The 23,680-nt window shown below is 44.6% G+C and overlaps 1 protein-coding gene across 3 annotated transcripts in view; it reads left to right on the top strand.

Moving 5' to 3' along the window:
• Positions 1-23,680, top strand: part of PFKM (phosphofructokinase, muscle) — a 118,390-nt gene that overhangs the window by 59,661 nt on the left and 35,049 nt on the right. For all 3 annotated transcript variants that reach the window (XM_069758663.1, XM_069758661.1, XM_069758662.1), the window contains 2 exons: positions 18,162-18,351; positions 19,088-19,253. In XM_069758663.1, coding sequence (XP_069614764.1) covers positions 18,162-18,351; positions 19,088-19,253 — 356 coding nt within the window. The remainder of the gene's footprint in view (positions 1-18,161; positions 18,352-19,087; positions 19,254-23,680) is intronic.

Genomic DNA, 23,680 nt, shown 5'->3' with positions numbered 1-23,680 from the left:
AGCCTCTCATCTCCTCAGCAGCCTCTCATCTCCTCAGCAGCCTCCCATCTCCTCTCCTCAGCAGCCTCCCCTCAGCAGCCTCCCATCTCGTAAGCAGCCTCCCCTCAGCAGCCTCCCATCTCCTCTCCTCAGCAGCCTCCCCTCACCAGCCTCTCATCTCCTCTCCTCAGCCGCCTCCCCTCACCAGCCTCTCATATCCTCTCAGCAGCCTCCCCTCACCAGCCTCTCATCTCATCTCCTCAGCAGCCTCCCCTCACCAGCCTCTCCTCTCCTCAGCAGCCTCCCCTCACCAGCCTCTCCTCAGCAGCCTCCCCTCACCAGCCTCTCATCTCCTCTCCTCAGCAGCCTCCCCTCACCAGCCTCTCATCTCCTCAGCAGCCTCCCCTCACCAGCCTCTCATCTCCTCAGCAGCCTCCCCTCACCAGCCTCTCATCTCCTCAGCAGCCTCCCCTCACCAGCCTCTCATCTCCTCTCCAGCCTCTCATCTCCTCTCCAGCCTCTCATCTCCTCACCAGCCTCTCCTCTCCTTACCAGCCTCTCATCTCCTTAAAAGCCTCTCATCTCCTCTCCTTACCAGCCTCTCATCTCCTCTCCAGCCTCTCATCTCCTCTCCAGCCTCTCATCTCCTCTCCTTACCAGCCTCTCATCTCCTCTCCTTACCAGCCTCTCATCTCCTTACCAGCCTCTCATCTCCTCTCCAGCCTCTCATCTCCTCTCCAGCCTCTCATCTCCTCTGCAGCCTCTCCTCTCCAGCCTCTCATCTTCTCTCCAGCCTCTCATCTCCTCTCCAGCCTCTCATCTCCTCTCCAGCCTCTCATCTCCTCTCCTTTCCAGCCTCTCATCTCTCCTTTCTAGCCTCTCATCTCCTCTCCTTTCCAGCCTCTCATCTCCTCTCCTTTCTAGCCTCTCATCCCCTCTCCTTTCCAGCCTCTCATCTCCTCTCCTTACCAGCCTCTCATCTCCTCTCCAGCCTCTCATCTCCTCTCCAGCCTCTCATCTCCTCTCCAGCCTCTCATCTCCTCTCCTTACCAGCCTCTCATCTCCTTACCAGCCTCTCATCTCCTCTCCAGCCTCTCCTCTCCTCTGCAGCCTCTCATCTCCTCTCCAGCCTCTCATCTCCTCTCCAGCCTCTCATCTCCTCTCCAGCCTCTCATCTCCTCTCCTTTCCAGCCTCTCATCTCTCCTTTCTAGCCTCTCATCTCCTCTCCTTACCAGCCTCTCATCTCCTCTCCTTACCAGCCTCTCATCTCCTCTCCTTACCAGCCTCTCATCTCCTCTCCTTACCAGCCTCTCATCTCCTCTCCTTACCAGCCTCTCATCTCCTCTCCTTACCAACCTCTCATCTCCTCTCCTTACCAGCCTCTCATCTCCTCTCCTTACCAGCCTCTCATCTCATCTCCAGCCTCTCATCTCTCCAGCCTCTCCTCTCCTCTGCAGCCTCTCCTCTCCAGCCTCTCATCTCCTCTCCAGCCTCTCATCTCCTCTCCAGCCTATCATCTCCTCTCCAGCCTCTCATCTCCTCTCCTTTCCAGCCTCTCATCTCTCCTTTCTAGCCTCTCATCTCCTCTCCTTTCCTGCCTCTCATCTCCTCTCCTTTCTAGCCTCTCATCCCCTCTCCTTTCCAGCCTCTCATCTCCTCTCCTTACCAGCCTCTCATCTCCTCTCCTTACCAGCCTCTCATCTCCTCTCCTTACCAGCCTCTCATCTCCTCTCCTTACCAGCCTCTCATCTCCTCTCCTTACCAACCTCTCATCTCCTCTCCTTACCAACCTCTCATCTCCTCTCCTTACCAGCCTCTCATCTCATCTCCTTTCCAGCCTCTCATCTCCTCCTTACCAGCCTCTCATCTCCTCTCCTTACCAGCCTCGCATCTCCTCTCCTTACCAGCCTCGCATCTTCTCTCCTTACAAGCCTCGCATCTCCTCTCCTTACCAGCCTCTCATCTCCTCCTTACCAGCCTCTCATCTCCTCCTCTCCAGCCTCTCATCTCCTCTCCAGCCTCTCATCTCCTCTCCAGCCTCTCCTCTCCTCTGCAGCCTCTCCTCTCCAGCCTCTCATCTCCTCTCCAGCCTCTCATCTCCTCTCCAGCCTCTCATCTCCTCTCCAGCCTCTCATCTCCTCTCCAGCCTCTCATCTCCTCTCCTTTCCAGCCTCTCATCTCTCCTTTCTAGCCTCTCATCTCCTCTCCTTTCCAGCCTCTCATCTCCTCTCCTTTCTAGCCTCTCATCCCCTCTCCTTTCCAGCCTCTCATCTCCTCTCCTTACCAGCCTCTCATCTCCTCTCCTTACCAGCCTCTCATCTCCTCTCCTTACCAGCCTCTCATCTCCTCTCCTTACCAACCTCTCATCTCCTCTCCTTACCAACCTCTCATCTCCTCTCCTTACCAGCCTCTCATCTCCTCTCCTTACCAGCCTCTCATCTCATCTCCTTTCCAGCCTCTCATCTCCTCCTTACCAGCCTCTCATCTCCTCTCCTTACCAGCCTCGCATCTCCTCTCCTTACCAGCCTCGCATCTTCTCTCCTTACAAGCCTCGCATCTCCTCTCCTTACCAGCCTCTCATCTCCTCCTTACCAGCCTCTCATCTCCTCCTTACCAGCCTCGCATCTCCTCTCCTTACCAGCCTCGCATCTCCTCTCCTTACCAGCCTCGCATCTTCTCTCCTTACAAGCCTCGCATCTCCTCTCCTTACCAGCCTCTCATCTCCTCCTTACCAGCCTCTCATCTCTCCTTAACCGCCTCTCATCTCCTCTCCTTACCAGCCTCTCCTCTCCTTACCAGCCTCTCATTTCCTCCTTACCAGCCTCTCATCTCCTCTCCTTAACCGCCTCTCATTTCCTCTCCTTACCAGCCTCTCCTCTCCTTACCAGCCTCTCCTCTCCTTACCAGCCTCTCATCTCCTCTCCTTACCAGCCTCTCATCTCCTCCCCTTAGCAGCCTCCCCTCTCCTCACTCACTCACATTAGCAGACTCCCGTCTCCTCTCTCACCTCACTCCTCTCTGCAGCTTCCTCTGAGTCCTCACACACTGCCCGCCTCCTCTCCCTGCTCACCGCTGACTTCAGTATCTTCTCCCACAAACATTACCTGCTTCTCTGCAGTCTGCTCCAGTGCTCTTACATTAAGAAGAGCGCGCAGCGTGTCACATGACCGCCGTCAGGACCATGATGCACTTGGGCTGCTGCTTAAAGGTACAGCACCCATTTCTGCCCCATACAGTAGTCAGGGCAGCAATGCCCTGATGGCGGCCCTGCGCCCGATACCACCTCCCCCCGCAGCAACCGGGACTGAGGTAGTTGGGCGGGGCGACCCCGGACTTAAAAAAAAAAAAATTTTTTTTTTTAAACTTGCTCAGGTGCCGCCCCCTGCATTGTCCCCGCCCTAGGCACGTGCCCTCAAGTGCCTAGTGGCAAATACGGCCCTGGCTCCAGCTACACTGTGGATCAACTACAGTGCTGGCGATGTGTCAGCATTTTGATTTGGGGAAGAATTAAACGCAGACTTCTCGCCAATCACACCAATGTTGTAGACAATGTAATTGGTCAAATATGGAGGTGGACGTTTTACAGTCACAAACTTTGCCTTTAAGGGGTTATCTGGTCCAAATCGATAAGTCTTCAGTGGCCCTGTGTGACTGCAGACTTATGAATCTCCCCAGCGCGTGCACTGTGTGCTGCGGGGATTCGCCAGTTTCTGAGCCAGGACCAGAGTGTATGTATGAGTTATGCATACTCCCGGCTCAGAAACCGGCGAATCCTCGCAGCGCATACTGCTTGCATCGGGAGAAATTCATAAGTCTGCAGTCACACAAGGCCACTGCAGACTTATCGATTTGAACCAGAAACCCCTTTGACCTGTTCACAACATATGACGTATCTGTACATGGTAAGTCAAGTTCCCGCATCATAATTAGTAAATACTGGCCCCAATCAATGCTGTTTAAACATTTAAAATGCTGCTGTCAATCCATTATAGCAGCACTTAAATAGTACAATTGCTAATGTGCACATGCACCCACTGACTTTCATCAACCCCACTGTCATTTTTGATTTACTGCGAAGCATATAAGAATGTCTCTTTGTCTATATCCTACAGTATGTATTGCAGTTTATAGAATTTCCTAAAGGGTACTAAACCTAAAAAAAAAGTTTTGTAAAAAAAATAAATAATAATAATTCAGATTACTCTCCTTTTTTCCTGTAATAATAAATTAAAAAACAAAGTATATTTTGTATCACTGCACCCGTCCAATCAATCAATATATAACGTTAGAGAAAAAGTCCTAGCACCTCCCTAAAAATATGTTCCCAAAATGCCATTATCCACCCAAAAATGGTGTCAATTAAATATCAGCTTGCCAAGCATATAAGAAGCCACCGCACAGCTCCATAGACAGAAAAGTAGAACAGTTACAGATCTCAGAAAATGGCAACTCAAATCCATTTTCTTCTTCTTCTTTTTTTTTACTAGTTTCTGATTTTTTTCATCACTTAAATAACAAAACTATACTTTTACCATAATCATAGTGACTTGGAGTTTAATCACAAAATGAACGCTGTAAAAAGTCAAACAAATCATAGAATGTTGGAGTTGGAAGGGACTTCAAGGGTCATAGTATCAAACCCACTGCTCAATGCCACGCAGGATTCACTAAACCATCTGAGACAGATGTCTGTCCAGCCTTTGGTTGAAGACTTCCATTGAAGACTTCCACTCATTGATCACCCTCACTGTCAAAAAGATTTTTCTAATATCTAACCTGCACCTTCTCCCAGTTTCATTTCATTGCTTCTTGTGTTTCCATGTGCAAATGAGAATAAGGATAATCCCTCTACACTGTGTCAGCCCATAAAATATTTGTAGACAGCTATTAAGTCTCCTCTTAGGCTATGTCTCCACGTTCAGGATTCTCTGCGCTTTGGACGCAGCGGATACCCCGTTCTGCCCAAAGCGCCACCCCCTCTTGTACGCACGGTGATTCACCGCATTGTATTCATAGACTGGGTTATTTATCTTGCGGAGGCGGAGCAAATGCCACCTGCAGGTAATTTGACCTTTGAAATGGTGTATCATTTGTGTGTGTCGGTGGAGTATAAACGGAGCAAGTGTGCAATTGAATAGGCAGCGCATGTTTACAAATGTGTTTGCATATGTGACTCACCTGCAGTGAAGTGTGCAATCCTCCAATGTGCCTGAAATCGGCTCGGCAAGGAGTTCGGCAAGCTGGAAAGACCCCAAGGCAAATGTTAGGATTTGTTTGATGTCTGTAATCAGCTTTGTGGTAGTGTGATTTGGGGTAGTGTGGTGCTACCTGTAGGTCATTTTTCCTTACTGCAGGTTTATGAAAATTAATATTTAAACTGTATTTTGTGATCACATCGTGGATGTGTGGTTTGTTTGGCTATTTTCTTGCTGAAGGGGGCAAGTTTACCTTTCAAATGGTGTATGATTTGTGTGTGTGGGTGCAATATGAACAGAGATACAAAGTTATCACCGAAAAAGAGTGTTTAGAAATAATATATAAGGATGTGCAACCATTTGTCACCACTCTTTGAGTACAATCACTGAGCCAGTTATGAATCAACCTAACAGTAGACTTATCAATCCCATACTTTTTTCAATAAGGATGGTATAAGATACTTTATCAAATGATTTTCTAAAGTCGAGATATACTATATCTACCGCATTTCCCTGATCAACTCAGTCAGTGATTCCATCATAGAAGGAAATTAGATTAGTCTGGAATGACTTGTTTGCTACAAATCCATGCTGGCCCTGGTTAATTACTGTATTCTTATCCAAGTACTTGCATACATGCTGTTTAATATTTTGTTCAAAAGATCTTTCCTGGTATAGACATATCCTGTAATTTCCTGGCTCCATCTTCTTTCCTTTTTTGAACATAGGGACAACATTTGCCATTTTCCAGTCTTCTGGGACTTCTCCTGTTTTCCAGGAGTTTTCAAAGATTCTGGCTAGTGGTTGTGCAATTTCCTCTGCTAACCCTTTCAGTACCCTAGGATGTAGAATTGAATTGCGTTTCTTTTGTTTCAAATTTTAATTTCACTTGAAACTTTTTTTCACGTTTTTCCCATTTCATTATAAAATGAATGTTGTCATTCAAAATTACATCCTGTTTTCTAAAAAAAAGTTCTGGCTTTCGAAAGCGGGAGTGCATTGTTCGGCCGCCAGTCATCTAATGTGTATGGCCCCCATACTCATTGGACTAGTGTCTGCTGAACCCTCTGATATATTGATGGGCTCAGATGATAGTTTAATGTATATGGGGGGTGTGGGGCGATTGTCAATACAAATCATGGGGAATTGGTGGATTTTCAATAAAAAAAAACAACAAAAAAAAGGATTGTAAAGCAGGCTTAAAAGGAATTTGTAATCAGAAAATGACCTATTGTTTAAAGCAGTTTTATATATTAAATGCGTTTTTACACTTTTTTGGTAGTGTTTTTTTCATTTTTCCATACACATTAGAGGACTGTCGGCCAAACAATGCACTTCTGCTTCTGAAAGCCATAACTTTATTATTGAAAAAAAAAAGAGAGTTCTTTAAATTTTCACCATGGTCTCTAAGTTTTATACAAAAGAATCACAATTCTTGTTCTGTACAAAAGACTTTTCAGCTGTCTCATTATCAGTAAGGGCAGGATTACAATGAAAGTTAACACCTCTATATCCCGTAGATGACACAAGATCCACCATTTATGTGGTGATGGTCACAATGACTTTTGCCCTTATGGGAGCATGCTGACATTAGAAGCTCAGAAAGGTTTCTATATAAAAATAGGCTCTGAGTTCCCAACAGGAACTAGAAGGCTTCATGTTGAAGTTTTCGGCCAAAGTGAAAATTGCTAATTTCTTATGTATTTAGCATGTTCACATATAATAGGCGAATACTGACAGAACAACAAACTGCAAGACGCTATAGTGACCCTTGGTCACTTATATATAGTATAATAATTATATTATATATATTTTTTTTAACATTTTCTTGGTGTAGTTGGTTCTTTACTCTCATTAAAATGTTAGGAGATGACATCTACTTTCCCAAAAACCTTTAAATAACTAACACAGTGGTTTGTGAGATGTCTGCCCTATCAATGAAGGGGCATTGTGACAACTTGACATTTCTTTTTGGCCAAGATAGGATACTTAAGTCTTCACATCTTTCTGGCCAAAAGGTTACAGTCAATGTCCAGGACTAAAATAACCTGCCATTTTAGTGCCAGATGAGGTCAAAGTTCTAAGTGGAGTCTTGTTTCAAATGCCACACACAAATAGATGCGATACTTTGACCTTTTACAATTAACACTATGGGTGTAGACGCTTTTAGAAAGACGTAATCATACAGCCAGAGATACAATTCTTGCAATGAAGAATAAGGGTTCATATCAGAAGGCAACAGAAGTGTTTTCTTTGATGCCTTTTCTTGAAGGGTTGTGTCCACCTTCATGAATGGGTACTGTTGAGTAGTTAGAGTAAATAGAGCGCCCCCAGACACAGGGCCACGAGTTCTCGCAGCGCCCCAGAGATCTGGTCGTTGCAGTATGACACTCTGCCACTAAGGGGAGTGATGGTACGTCTGATGGCACTGAAGGAATTCTACTGACCAGGTATCACCAGCACACATTACACTTCACACTCCGGCCACTAGGGGGAGAAAAAGGCTTTATTTATTGGGCCACTCCTCACACTGGTAAAACTAGAGGTTGGATAGGAAGTTAGTCAGAAGCTGACTGGGTTGGATTCAGGCAACATCCCATGGCAGGGGGTGTTGCAGGGAGAAGACACAGGGGGGTCCCTGTCAGGCGTGGGAACCTGGCAGGTGCCTAGCGAACAGAGCAGAACAGTTAATTATAGGTTGGCTGTCTACCTTAAATTTCCTACGAAGACATAGGGGGCAACGCGTGGAGAGGGGCGTCTCTAGGGTCCCGGAAGAGCTCCGAGCCTTCCCGTCATACGGGTGCGTCCTAGCCATAACATACTGGGGGACGAGAAACTAGTAACATCTGGAACAAGCGAGAGAGAATTAGAACGAACGAACGAGAACAGCAGTTGTGAGGACTATTCCGAATGCTCAGCAGGGTAGCACTAAAACACACAGGCGCCAGTGGTAGGCACTGATTTCCACCTGCAAAGGGAACTCTGGAAGTGCCCATCGGACCGGCCGGTCTCAGATAGCCCTGTTAAGCGTGCTCTGGATTGAGGATCCTGAAGTCTTCAGTAAAGAGGTAAAGAGACTGCAACCTTGTGTCCTCGTTATTGACTGCACCTCACACCATCACCATCCACCTTACCCTGGGGACATACTTCACCTGTGAGAAGGTGTACCATCCAGCTGCCATTCCATCACCCCAGCGGACCCCACAGCAGCGTCGGTCACCCTGACCGAACACCACAGGTGGCGTCACGAAACCTTGACAGATTCCTGTACCACCTTTATTGGACACCCCTTAGCAGGGTCGCGGACGGGGCCTAGCCACCGTGACAGCCTCAGAACCAAACCAGAGAGGCCCAGTACCGAGAACTCGTGGCCCTGTGTCTTCGTAGGAAATTTAAGGTAGACAGCCAACCTATAATTAACTGTCCTGCGGAGTTCGAAGTAAGGCCTAGAGTCAGTTACTCCCGCGGTGTTCCGGCCACCGGCTATGCGCCTCAGTAGGATGTTGCCTCGGTCTCACGGCACGACTCCAACTGGTTCTCCTTTGTGCTTGATCTCGTTTCTCACTGTACCACAATATTCTTCCCTTCGTGTCTCTCTCTTAGGATACCGCCGCAGGGTGTGCAGGCGCGGTTCCGTTACGTTCTGCTCTGTTCGCTAGGCACCTGCCAGGTTCCCACGCCTGACAGGGACCCCCCTGTGTCTTCTCCCTGCAACACCCCCTGCCACGGGATGTTGCCTGAATCCAACCCAGTCAGCTTCTGACTAACTTCCTATCCAACCCCTAGTTTTACCAGTGTGAGGAGTGGCCCAATAAATAAAGCCTTTTTCTCCCCCTAGTGGCCGGAGTGTGAAGTGTAATGTGTGCTGGTGATACCTGGTCAGTAGAATTCCTTCAGTGCCATCTGACGTACCATCACTCCTGTTGTGAATTCCGCTCTTGGGCTCCCTCCGGTGGTTGTAAGTGGCACTTTTGTGAGTTCTGCTCTTGGGCTCCCTCCGGTGGTTTTAAGTGGTATGGCTGCTCCTTGGATTTAGCAGTCTGCAGCTGCTTCCACTGATTGTCTTTCTGCTCAGCTATTTATGCCTGGTTCTTCCCTTCAGCAGTGCCACTTGTCAATGGTTTTTGGTTGGATTCACATCTCTCTTGGATTTCCCTGACATCCTGACCAGTTCAGCAAAGTTAAGTCCTTGCTTTACTCTTTTCTGTCCACATGTTGTGGACTTATTCGTTCTGTGTATTCTATGTTTTGTCCAGCTTGTTAGTATGGATTGATTCAGTTAAGCTGGAAGCTCTGGGAAGCAGATTTACCCTCCACACCTTTAGTCAGGTGTGGAGATTTTTGTAAACTCTGTGTGGATTTTTGTAGTTTTTATACTGACCGCCCAGTATTCTATCCTGTCTTATCTATCTAGCTAGACTGGCCTCCTGTGCTACATCCTGGTTTCATTCTGTGTATGTCTTTTCCCTCTCCACTCACAGTCATTACTTGTGGGGGGCTATCTATCCTTTGGGGATTTTCTCTGAGGCAAGATAGCTTTCCTGTTTCTATCTTTAGGGGTAGTTAGTTCTCAGGCTGTGACGAGGTGCCTAGGGAGTGACAGGAGCATCCCACGGCTACTTCTAGTGTTGTGTTGAGCTTAGGGACTGCGGTCAGTACAGGTACCACCTCCTTCAGAGCTCGTCCCATGTTGCTCCTAAACCACCAGTTCATAACACACTCCCCTTAGTGGCAGAGTGTCATACTGCAACGACCAGATCTCTGGGGAGCTGCATAAATACAAGCAATTTTGTAATTTGCTGCATATTTAAATTTTCAGTGTTTTATTTTAGATATAGTGGATGCTTTCCTGAAACGGAAAGTACTTGCAAGCAGCATAATACAAAGAATAGCAGGTTTACCCAGAATCCTTTGCAGTAGGCGGAGCTATGCAAATCATCTCTTTCCACCCCTGTCTAATCCACAGCGCTTGGAACCGCCAAGCGTGCAATGCTGCGGATTAGTTTCTAAATTTACACAGCCAACCAATTCCTACCTGTGGACACGTGTTTCGGGCTTTAGGCCCTCATCAGCACAGGGCTGGAATTGGTTGGCTGTATGGAGTGGGGCTCGGTGAGCAAGCGATACATACATGCTAGCCACCTTAGGGAGAGACCCAAGTTGGGCTAAATGTAGCGGGACGAAAGAGACCGAAAAGCCCTCTACTTAAAGGAAATACATAGTGGATGCTTTCCTGAAACGGAAAGTACTTGCAAGCAGCATAATACAAAGAATAGCAGGTTTACCCAGAATCCTTTGCAGTAGGCGGAGCTATGCAAATCATCTCTTTCCACCCCTGTCTAATCCACAGCGCTTGGAACCGCCAAGCGTGCAATGCTGCGGATTAGTTTCTAAATTTACACAGCCAACCAATTCCTACCTGTGGACACGTGTTTCGGGCTTTAGGCCCTCATCAGCACAGGGCTGGAATTGGTGGTCTCTCCCTAAGGTGGCTAGCATGTATGTATCGCTTGCTCACCGAGCCCCACTCCATACAGCCAACCAATTCCAGCCCTGTGCTGATGAGGGCCTAAAGCCCGAAACACGTGTCCACAGGTAGGAATTGGTTGGCTGTGTAAATTTAGAAACTAATCCGCAGCATTGCACGCTTGGCGGTTCCAAGCGCTGTGGATTAGACAGGGGTGGAAAGAGATGATTTGCATAGCTCCGCCTACTGCAAAGGATTCTGGGTAAACCTGCTATTCTTTGTATTCTGCTGCTTGCAAGTACTTTCCGTTTCAGGAAAGCATCCACTATGTACTTCCTTTAAGTAGAGGGCTTTTCGGTCTCTTTCGTCCCGCTACATTTAGCCCAACTTGGGTCTCTCCCTAAGGTGGCTAGCATGTATGTATTATTTTAGATATTAACTGGAGTGTGCGGTTATCTCCTAGTCCTGGCCAGTTTTAGCACTGTGCTTACAAGCTAGACAATAGTGGTGGTCTGTCTCCTAGGCAATAAGCTGTAAACATTTTTTTTATGTAAATATCTCAAAAATGGCTGTAAATTTGAATACTCTGAAATTGTAAAAAAAAGTGCTTGTTTTTGCAAGAACTATCCTCTAATATCTATCTATGAAGATTGGAATAAGCCTTTAAATAGACTGTATAAAATATAATCGTGGACGGCAACGGAAAAAGGTTGAGGTGATATTTTATGCAGTGGTTGAGCAGCACTTTCCATGTGTGAGTAATGGAAAGTCCACTCAGGATATGCGTGATGCTGAATTTGCAGAGCAAATACACAGCAGAAACATTTACACTAAATGGATATACCCCAGATGTCTTCCTTTGCAATGTAAAATCCACTAAGAATATCAGCTGCATAAAGTGACTTGCTGTGGATGTGAAATCCGCAGCTTTTGCCAATTTACATGTGAATAAGATTTCATGAGATCCCCATCTCTGATATTGTAATATACTGCCAATTTAAAATCTGCAGCATGTGACCTGGATGACCAAGTCCAAGCTGTCACTGAAGGTGGACATGGTTGTGGTGTAGATTTTACCAAGAGGCAAGTCTTTTAATGGGGGGTGTTGGACCTCTAAAATATTTTCAAAATGGCAGGGATGGTCATTGGATATGCATCAAATGACATCCCATTCCCGTCACCTGATGGCCGTAGCCAATCACAGACCTCATGGGACGCCATTGCCTCTGAATTTTTTTTGTAGAGGTCTGACAATGCGTTTAACCAGATATGTCTATAGAAAAGAGGTTATGTATATGTTCTGTTTTTTTGTTTGTTTTTAAACGTTTCTTCCATTTTTCTTCCCAAAACCTCCCTTATTGGACACACTTAAAGGGTATGTGCACACGATGCAGATTTAGTGCAGAATTAGTGCAGATCTGCAGCAGATTTTTCTGCTGCAGAAACGCTGCAGATCTGCACTGTGATGTACAGTACAATGTACATCAATGTGAAAAAAAAAAAGCTGTGCACATGGTGCAGAAAAATCTGCGCAGAAACGCTGCAGATTTCAAAGTGGTGCATGTCACTTCTTTTGTGCATTTCTGCATCGTTTCTGCAACCCTCCATTAATATAAATCCGCAGTGGTAAAAACTGCACTAAAACTGCACAAAATCCGCATCAATTCTGCACAAAGAACGCATAAAAAACGCACCTGCGGATTCTGCCAGGAGATGCAGATTTAGTGCAGAAAATTCTGCACCACATTTCCTACTGTGCACATAGCCTTTGCTTCCTGCCTCCTCCTCTATGGGGACATGCATTATGGCAGCAGCAATTAATGACAATAAATTGGTAGACAAATATCATTAATAAAGCACCTTCTCCCAGAGACTAAAAAAATTACAGGATGGCTGCACACGAAGCATTAGCTGCAGAGATAAAGTTTGGGCTCATTCACACATCAGTTTTTTGTATACAAGTGCTAACAATGTTTTTCACGAATAGCACTCATACCTATAGTATAGTGAATGGGGCTGTCTCTATAAGTATAAGTGCAGCATAAAAGAACAGCACTAAAACCCTCTGTCCTGTACTGATAATACCATAACTCTATATTCCAGTCCAGCCAAACCTCTATGAGATTTTGACCTAAAATTGCATTACAAAATGGACTTCCAGCGGGGTGGTCCTCATTTAGACAAGGCCTATACATAAGATGGAAGGGTATTGAAAATATGAAGATTGAAGTCTTTATGTACAGCCAAATAACAAGTGATCTTCAGAGGCCAGGAGGAGTCAGCCTGTTGTGATCACATCTGGTGGAAAAAATTGAATATAGAAATCACTTAAATTGTATATAAAATGAGTTGTTTTTTTTTAAAAACCTGACGTGAATAGTGTATCAGAATGTGACGCTAGTCACAACTCACGGACAGGCTGTGAGGCAGAGAAATCAGACGTTTCACGGTCTATACCAAAAGTGCACGTAGTAAACTAAGGGAAAAGACAAAGGCATAAAAGTCGGGTCACAGTCCAGGGTCAGAATACCAGAGGAATAGCAGATAAGCAAAGGGGCAAAAACAAATGGGTAGTCAGAGCAAGGTCCAAAGGTCAGGCAGCGGTCCATCAGAAGCAATGGAATCAAGCAAATGCCCACCAAAGAGCCTAACCTTTTGACTGGCAGTGATTTAGGCCAGACAGCTCGCCTAAATAGCAGGGCAATTACTAAGAACAGGAAACACCTAGAGAAATCTCTCCACCTCCCAGTCTCAGATTAACTGAGTTGCCAGTCAAAGCTCTGACAGCTCAGCACGCCCCACCACTAGATAGGATGACAGAGCTGTCCATTACTGAGTCCCAGACACTCTGTGGAGGAACAGTGACAGTACCCCCTCTTCTAAGACGGGCAACCCGACCCCTAGGTTTCCCAGGAAACCTACAATGAAAAGCTTTGACCAAACGATCAGCCTTCGCCGAATGAGCCTGAACTCAGGGTCCATATCCACTCCAATGAACAAGAGATTGGAGTGAATTTCGAACCCTTAGAGAATCCACGATCCTCTGCACCTCGTACTCCAAACCTCCATCAGAGACTGGATGAGATGGAAATGAGAGAATACAACAAAGGGACAAACTTCTTTAACAGGGATCTGTGGAAAACAATGGGGACACGAAGGGATTACGAAAGCTTTAATCTAAAGGCAACTGGATTGACAACCTCCAGAATCTTGTAAGGGCCAATAAATTTAGGACCCAACTTTGCTGAAGGTACTTTTAGCCTAATATTCTTGGACGATAACCAAACTTTGTCACCAGCTTTTGAAAGTGGTACCCGCCAAATGTTTCCGATCAGCCTTACATTTTTGACAAAACTGAGCCACCTCAATATTCCTATGAACCTCACTGCAAACATCGCCAAGTTTCAGCATGGTCACCTCTACTCTGGGATATCCAGAATTCATCCTAGAAAATTCACCAAAATGAGGAAAAAAAACATAATTACAAAAGAAAGGCGAGGTCCAGTGGGCTGATTGACTTGACTGTTAAAGGTGAACTCAGCGGGAGGCAAAAATGAGGACCAGTCCTCCTGCTGAGCCACAACAAAACATCTTAAAATTTGTTCTAATGACTGATTCATTCGGTCTGACCATTGGTTTGAGGGTGGTAACGACAATTCAGTCCCCACTTTCCTACAAAACGCCCTCCCGAATTTAAAGACAAATTGCACCCCCCTCAGACACAATGTTCAAAGGAATGCCATGCAATCTCACCACATGATTGATAAATTACCTGGAAAGAGTTTCAGGATAAAGTAACCCAGATAATGGAACAAAGTGAGCTTATTTACTGAATTGGTCAACCACCACCCAAATAATAGTTTTTCCACCAGACAAAGGAAAATCAGTAATGAAATCCATGGACAAATGAGTCCACGGTCTTTCTCAAATAAGCAATGGAGCCAATTTCCCTTCCGGTTATGACAGACTTTTAAGGTACCTTCACACATAACGATATCGTTAAGGATATCATTGCAACGTCACGCTTTTTGTGACGTAGCAACGATCCCGCTAACGATCTTGTTATGTGTGACAGCGACCAACGATCAGGCCCCTGCTGGGAGATCGTTGGTCGCTGGGGAATGATCAGGACCTTTTTTTGGTCGCTGATCACCCGCTGTCATCGCTAGATCGGCGTGTGTGACGCCGATCTAGCAATGTGTTCACCTGTAACCAGGGTAAATATCGGGTTACTAAGCGCAGGGCCGCGCTTAGTAACCCGATATTTACCCTGGTTACCATTGTAAAAGTAAAAAAAACAAACAGTACATACTCACATTCTGATGTCTGTCACGTCCCCCGGCGTCCACAGGGTTAAAACTGCTTTCGGCAGGAGCGCTGCTAATGCACGCACTGCTGCAGAGAGCTTTCCCTGCACTGTGTCAGCGCCGGCCGGCCGTAAAGCAAAGCACAGCGGTGACGTCACCGCTGCTTTACGGCCGGCGCTGACACAGTGCAGGGAAAGCTCTCGGAAGCAGCACATGCATTAGCAGCGCTCCTGCCGAAAGCAGTTTTAACCCTGTGGACGCCGGGGGACGTGACAGACATCGGAATGTGAGTATGTACTGTTTTGTTTTTTTTTAACTTTTACAATGGTAACCAGGGTAAATATCGGGTTACTAGGCGCGGCCCTGCACTTAGTAACCCGATGTTTACCCTGGTTACCCAGGGACTTTGGCATCGTTGAAGACAGTTTCAACGATGCCGAAGTCTTTCCCCTGATCGTTGGTCGCTGGAGAGAGCTGTCTGTGTGACAGCTCCCCAGCGACCACACAACGACTTACCAACGATCACGGCCAGGTCGTATCGCTGGTCGTGATCGTTGGTAAGTCGTTTAGTGTAATGGTACCTTTAGCACATGCGCAAATCTCAAAAGTGGATAAAAAAATCCTTAACATTGTTAAGCATAGATGGCCACCAAAAGAGTCTAGCAACATCTTTCTGTGTAGCAGTGACCACCGGGTGTCCACTAAAGACAGAATCATGAAACTCCTAGTAGATGTAATCTTAGATACACAAGCACAAATAATTTAGATTCAGGAGTAGCGGATGGGGCTAACAACTAGACTTTATGAATTTCAGCTTCCAATTCTGAGGATACCATAGAAGTCACAATTCCTGGAGGAAGAATGGAGGACAGAGGTTCTGGAGGAGAAACGGAATCAAGGCTGCATGACAAAGTGTCAGCCCTAACATTCTTAGACCTCGGTCTGAACATGATGAAAAAATTTAATCTAGAAAAAAATAAGGACTATCTGACCTGTCTAAGGGTTAATTGTTTAGGAATCAATGTCACCTTTACACACTGAATGGGAAACCACTGGGTAAATCTGACAGTGAGAAGGACTTGGGGATCCTAGTTAATGATAAACTTACCTGGAGCAGCCAGTGCCAGGCAGCAGCTGCCAAGGCAAACAGGATCATGGGGTGCATTAAAAGAGGTCTGGATACACATGATGAGAGCATTATACTGCCTCTGTACAAATCCCTAGTTAGACCGCACATGGAGTACTGTGTCCAGTTTTGGGCACCGGTGCTCAGGAAGGATATAATGGAACTAGAGAGAGTACAAAGGAGGGCAACAAAATTAATAAAGGGGATGGGAGAACTACAATACCCAGATAGATTAGCGAAATTAGGATTATTTAGTCTAGAAAAAAGACGACTGAGGGGCGATCTAATAACCATGTATAAGTATATAAGGGGACAATACAAATATCTCGCTGAGGATCTGATTATACCAAGGAAGGTGACGGGCACAAGGGGGCATTCTTTGCGTCTGGAGGAGAGAAGGTTTTTCCACCAACATAGAAGAGGATTCTTTACTGTTAGGGCAGTGAGAATCTGGAATTGCTTGCCTGAGGAGGTGGTGATGGCGAACTCAGTCGGGGGGTTCAAGAGAGGCCTGGATGTCTTCCTGGAGCAGAACAATATTGTATCATACAATTAGGTTCTGTAGAAGGACGTAGATCTGGGGATTTATTATGATGGAATATAGGCTGAACTGGATGGACAAATGTCTTTTTTCGGCCTTACTAACTATGTTACTATGTTACTATGTTAGATTAATATAAGCTAAATTTGTAACTAGTTTATGAAAAAAAAAATCAGCTAAATTTGTGTGATCTGTCACCACAATAACCGGATGAATAGCTCCCTCCAAAAATGTGTCCATTTTTCAAAAGCTGACTTGATAGCGAGCAGCTTGCAATTCCCAACATCATAATTTCTATCAGCAGGCGAAAATTTCCTAGAGAAAAATGTAGATGGTCGCAAGGTAAAAGAAACTGTCTGCAGCTCTTTCTGAATACCCGAAACTAATCCTTCTCCCTTGAAAATTTGTCAGGAAGTTTCACTACTGGTTCAAGGAAGACCAGCTGCACATCAGAAGGTACAGGAGTCATTGCAACAATTGATAGAGGAGAGCTTTAGGAAGCATTCATAGTACTAGAAAACTGACCCTGCAGCTGGGACTTTGAAGATTCTAGTCGTTGATGCTCCATGGACAAATCTTGAACAATCAGATTTGAGGAAAAAGAAAAAGTATTGGGCTAGTCAAAATGTGACGCCAGTCACAACTCACGAACAGACTGTGAGGCAGAGAAGTCAGATGTTCCAGGGTCAGTACCAAAAGATCACATGGTAAACTAAGAGAAAAGACTAAGGCATAAGTCAGGTCACAGTCCAGAGTCAAAATACCAGAGAAATAGCAGATAAGCAAAGGGGCAATAACAAACGGTTAGTCAGAACATGGTCCAAAGGTCAGGCAGCAGTAGATCAGAACTCACAGCACAGGAATCAGGCAAACACACAACAGAGAGTGTAAACTTTTGACTGGCAGTGATCTGGGCCAGACAGCTCACCTAAATAGAAGGGCAATTACTAAGAACAGGGAGCACCTGGAGAAATCTCTGCACCTCCTAACCTCAGATAGATTAACTGAGCGGTCAATCAAAGCATTGACAGCTCAGCACGCCCTAGCACTGGGTAGGATGACAGAGCTGTCCATTGCTGAGTTCTAGACACTGTGAGTAGAGGAATCATTACACAGGATAAGTTTTTTACTGCATCCTGAAGGACAGAACATCAGAATCTTACCTGTTTGTTCTAGACTTTTAGTTTTGCTGTGTAATAAAGTATACTGGACTAAATTTATTTTTTGTCCTCCATCCTGGCATTAGAGCCCTATGGACACATTTGTTGGGCGCTTTCCCAGTATACACGTAAAGCATAAGCATAGGGAAAACATAGTGATAAAACGTGGTATGAAAATATCTTATTGTTACCTTTGTGAAATATTCTCCTGGGACGTTATATACCCATACTGGACTGATTCCGTCTGCTATATCTGTGTAAGCTGTCACTGAAGCTGTCAGTTAGGTGATCACGGACACTAACATTTTAGGATCTGATTTGACATGAAAGCTAATTTTATTCATAATTAATGTTTTTATTCAATACTACATCTGTCTGTTTATAGGGTGGTACAGTCATAGGAAGTGCTAGATGTCAAGATTTTCGTGCTCGAGATGGCCGACTTAAAGCAGCATGCAACCTGATTAAAAAAGGGATTACCAATCTTTGTGTCATTGGTGGAGATGGAAGCTTGACCGGTGCAGACACTTTCAGAGCAGAGTGGAGCGGACTGCTTGCAGATCTTGTCAAAGCAGGTAGATAGTGTGAATGTTAAATCCTGATTGAGATGGTCAGCAGAAGGGTTTTGGTCACAGAAGGGGTTTATTCCGCAGAAGGGTTTTATTCCTCAGATTGGTTTTATTTCGCAAAACGAGTTTACTCTGCAGAATAGTTTTAGAACTTTCAGGGTTCCTCCCTTCTCTGACAATAGGTAGATACAGGCTAGAAATAGGTTTTCAAGTCTTCAAAGCAAGGTCTTCAGGAGAGTTCCCACTGGCCAATTATCTTAACAATATAACGATTTGATCACAACTATAGTTAGCCAATGTGATACAGGAAAGTATATGTAATGAAAATAAGATTTTCATCGATCCACCACTGTGACAGTAAAAAAAAAAAATACATTATTTATGTCGGCACTATTTGTATATGCCACCCATAACGACATTGCCAATAAAAATAGCTACTTGGTGCATCTCTCTCGTAAGCCATGGCATGGCTCTTCCAAATTAGCAGGGAGGAAATCCTTGTCCCCACTGATGTCTGAGGACCGTACTGGTGGAAAGTGTAATGACCTTTATTAGCACTGACTCGAGGCTCATCATTATCGGGGTTAGATGGCATCTCCACTAGAATAATGTATTGGAGTGACCATCACACAAAATTGTCTTTATATAAAAGGGTTTTATTTTCTATTTTTATCATAAATTTAAGACAACTTGTATTTTTTTTTTTTTGTGAACATTTTTTTACTAATATTTTTTTATTTAGGAAAAATTAGTTCTGATGAAGCCAACAAGTCTAGCTATCTCAATATTGTCGGGCTGGTGGGATCCATTGATAATGATTTCTGTGGCACAGATATGACCATCGGAACAGATTCTGCTCTTCACAGAATTATGGAGATAGTGGATGCCATTACTACAACAGCACAAAGGTAAAGACTGAAGATGAGACATTGATCACCAAGCTGGTCTTAAATCAACTTTAACCACATTTATGGTAAATACACAGGGGATGGTTTTGTGGCAGTTTTACCTGTGGATTTGCCCAGTTTAGAATACATAGCGGTTTAGATTAACAGGCAGTTGGATAAGATTTTTCAAATTTTGCAGAATGTGTCCTCACAAACACGGTATCACGATTTTGGTTGCAGATTTCAACCCTCTCATTGTAACTAGTATAAAATCCACTGTGAAACTGCTCTGAAATCGGCTTGTAACATAATCAGATTTTGCTGCTGATTTGTAGGAGACAAATTTAACACTTGAGAACTTGGCCTAATGAAGCATGTTCAATCTATTTTTCTAACGATCGTGTCTGTTTTCCTAATTTTATGTTTATTATCTCTAATTTATCATCTATTTGCAGCTTACCCTACCCTAAGATGGCCATCAGCAGTGCGCATGTGATGTACGCTGCTCCTCATAGTTCTGCAGCGTCTTGTTGATGTGGGGCATGGCGCCAGCACAGGTGCAACTTCTCACTTCTGCATACCGTAGTAAAGGTGGATAAGGGCCCAATCATGACTGGTGGGCACTTCTCATTGAAGGGGTATTCTCAAGTCTCTTGAGCGGCTCAGAGTGTAGCAGTTTTGTTACTGTCTCCTTACTTCCTGGTTGCTTGGGGAGGCGGGGACTTCTCCTTGAGTGACAGTTCTGGTGAGCAGTTTCATGCTACTGCTACCTCACATTAATAGTCTGCAAATGTTTGTTCTGAGTCTACACTGTTGTCATGATATTTGCATATAGAGATAACAGGGACTTTGAACAAGCCCATGGCTCAGAAAAATGAGAGCCGCGATTAAGAAAACTGCTTTGGATGCTGGGGCAGGGTATTTGTGATTCTACAGGTCTGATGAGAGCCCCGTCTGGAGCTTAAGGTACCGTCACATTAAGCGACGCTGCAGCGATATAGACAACGAGCCGATCGCTGCAGCGTCACTGTTTAGGTCGCTAGGAGACGTCAAACACCGGCAACAGCAGAACAATGCAGGAGCGATCCAGTGACGTACTTATCGTTCTCACTGGTTGTTCGCTCCATTGAAAAACATTGCAGGCATCGTTGCTTTTGCTGTCAAACATGACGAATCACGCCGACCTGACAACCAAATAAAGTTCCGGACTTTCAGCGACGACCAGCGATGTCACAGCAGGATCCTGATCGCTGCTGCCTGTCAAACACAACGAGATCGCTATCCAGGACGCTGCAACGTCACGGATCGTTGTCGTTCTCGTTGGAAAGTTGTTCAGTGTGAAGGTACCTTTAGAAGGAGGTGATCAGCTAACTGTTGTATAAATACGCTGTTATATCAATGGGCTGGTGAGAGCTGACTGGTATGTTAGGGGTTAACTCCTTTCCTGTAGTATAACTATTGTGCATAGTCGGCCAAGCTGTGGTAGCTGAGCAATATGGAAATAAGCTGTGCGCTATGTAAGATAAAAGCTCTGACAGTAGGAGAATCACATCAGATAGAAAAAAATGCAATTTAATAACGTGAGTAACTCTTAAACATTACAGGTACTTTCTGCCAATATTACTTTCTTAATTGTCTGTTAAAAATTTGGACCCATTCCATGGCCCTATTTCTACCTCTCTGTGTGCCCCTAAATAACTAACTACTTGAGAAAGCTGATGGCGAAAAACACATTGTGAATGGAGCAGTAGTCCGGCCATTGTATTTTTCTATGTCCCAGTTTAGTGGGCAATGTATTGTGCATAATTGCATGACTTAAAGGAGTAATCACTGACACCTAGTGGTTGTAATTAAATATAGTTTGTATAACCTTGCTTAACTTTTCTAATAATGTAGTATTTATTTATCCATTAACTATGTTTTCATGTATGCCAGGAACACTGCTCTTACCGTTTTTTTTTTTATTGTTTTTAATCATGTCCAATTGTATTTGTGGTGTTAATGCTAACTAATAAATGTGATTATATCCTTTGCACATATTTAGTTTGTAGGTGTCTAGTTTTGGAGGCTTTTTTCTTCTTTTTAGGGTGTACATATTTTTAGGCAGCCTTTGCGAAAACCATTGCTGTATTTTTCTGTAAAATAATTTAATCTAGTAGAATATTTTTTCATTGCAGAACAACCTAATAATCTGGACTCTCATAAGACTATCATAGGGTTGCATGCTGTTCACAAACTTTCTTATTCTAAATGTTCATCTGATTAATGGGAACTCTTAATATTCAGGCTTCATTCTTTCCAGACTAAAGGAATTTTACTTCCCATACTGTTCTCTTACACTACTCTATATATACATAGTATAGCACTCTGTTCTCCAAATGCAGGGCTGAACCTCTTCACACAAAGCTTTCTCTATGTGGCGTGTTTTCTACAACGGTGGCTTCATTTACAGTGGGTAAAGAAAATATTCCGACCTCTTTAAATTTTTCACTCTTTGTTTCATTGCAGCCATTTGGTAAATTTTAAAAAAAAGTTTATTTTTTTTCTCATTAATGTAAACTCTGCACCCCATCTTGACCGAAAAAAAAACAAATGTAGAAATTTTTGCAAATTTATTAAAAAAGAAAAACTGAAATATTACATGGTCATAAGTATTCAGACCCTTTTCTCAGACACTCATATTTAAGTCACATGCTGTCCAATTCCTTGCGATCCTCCTTGAGTTGGTTCTTCTCCTTCATTGGAGGCCAACTGTTTAATTAAACTGATTGGACTTGATTTGGAAAGGCACACACCTGTCTATATAAGACCTCACAGCTCACAGTGCATGTCAGACCAAATGAGAATCATGAGGTCAAAGAAACTGGCCAAGGAGCTCAGAGACAGAATTGTGGCAATGATTTGTAGATAAATGGTCACAGGAGTGCTGGAAGGAGACTCGGACACAGGAGTAGGGTTAATCCACAACGCTTTTTGACAGATACTCTGTCTTCATCAGGTCACCTGACAAAGACTGAATATCTATCGAAACGCATTGTGGATTAACCCTACTCCTGTGCCCGAGTCTCCTTCCAGCGCTCCTGTGACTGTTTATCTACAAATCACTGCTTCCATCCTCTTTTGGAGGTTCTCGGAGCTGCGGCACTCTATTCATTCCCTGGGCTGCTTTCTAAGCGCTCCTCCTTGACCGCTTTTTACTGACTTTGAGAATTGTGGCAAGGCACAGATCTGGCCAAGGTTACAACAGAATTTCTGCAGTACTCAAGGTTCCTAAGAGCACAATGGCTTCCATAATCCTTAAATGGAAGAAGTTTGGGACCACCAGAAGTCTTCCTAGACCTGTCTGTCCAGCCAAACTGAGCAATCGTGGGAGAAGAGCCTTGGTGAGAGAGGTAAAGAACCCCAAGATCACTGTGGCTGAGCTCCAGAGATGCAGTAGGGAGATGGGAGAAAGTTCCACAAACTCAACTATCACTGCAGCCCTCCACCAGTAGGGCCTTTATGGCAGAGTGGGCCGACAGAAGCCTCTCCTCAGTGCAAGACATATGAAAGCCTGCATAGAGGTAGCTAAAAACACACATGAAGGACTCCCAGACTATGAGAAATAAGATTCTCTGGTCTGATGAGACAAAGATAGACCTTTTTAGTGATAATTCTAAGCGGTATGTGTGGAGAAAGCCAGGCACTGCTCATCACCTGCTCAATAGAATCCCAACAGTGAAACATGGTGGTGGCAGCATTATGCTATGGGAGTGTTTTTCAGCTGCAGGGACAGGACAACTGGTTGCCATTGAAGGAAACATTAATGCGGCCAAGTACAGAGATATCCTGGATGAAAACCTCTTCCAGAGTGCTCTGGACCTCAGACTTGGCCAAAGGTTCACCAAGACAATGACCCAAAGCACACAGCTAAAATAAAGGAGTGGCTTTAGAACAACTCTGTGATCATTCCTGACTGGCCCAGCCAGAGCCCTGACCTAAACCCAATTGCACATCTCTGGAGAGACCTGAAAATGGCTGTCCACCAACGTTCACCATTCAACCTGACGGAACTGGAGTGGATCTGCAAGGAAGAATGGCAGAGGATCCCCAAATCCAGGTGTGAAAAACTTGTTGCATCGTTCCCAAGAAGACGCATGGCTGTACTAGCTCAAAAGGATGATTCTACTCAATACTGAGCAAAGGGTCTGAATACTTATGACCATGTGATATTTTCAGTTGTTATTTTTTAATTAACTTGGAAAAATTTCTACATTTCTGGGGTTTTTTTTAAAGTCAAGATGGGGTGCAGAGTGTACATTAACCCCTTTACCCCCAAGGGTGGTTTGCACGTTATGGACCGGGCCAATTTTTACAATTCTGACCACTGTCCCTTTATGAGGTTATAACTCTGGAACGCTTCAACGGATCCCGGTGATTCTGACATTGTTTTCTCGTGACATATTGTA

The sequence above is a fragment of the Ranitomeya imitator genome, chromosome 3 (assembly GCF_032444005.1).
Source record: "Ranitomeya imitator isolate aRanImi1 chromosome 3, aRanImi1.pri, whole genome shotgun sequence".
Taxonomy (NCBI): Eukaryota; Metazoa; Chordata; class Amphibia; order Anura; family Dendrobatidae; genus Ranitomeya; species Ranitomeya imitator.
The sequence above is the reverse complement of the archived record's forward strand: the minus strand, read 5'-3'. Positions and strand labels throughout refer to the sequence as shown.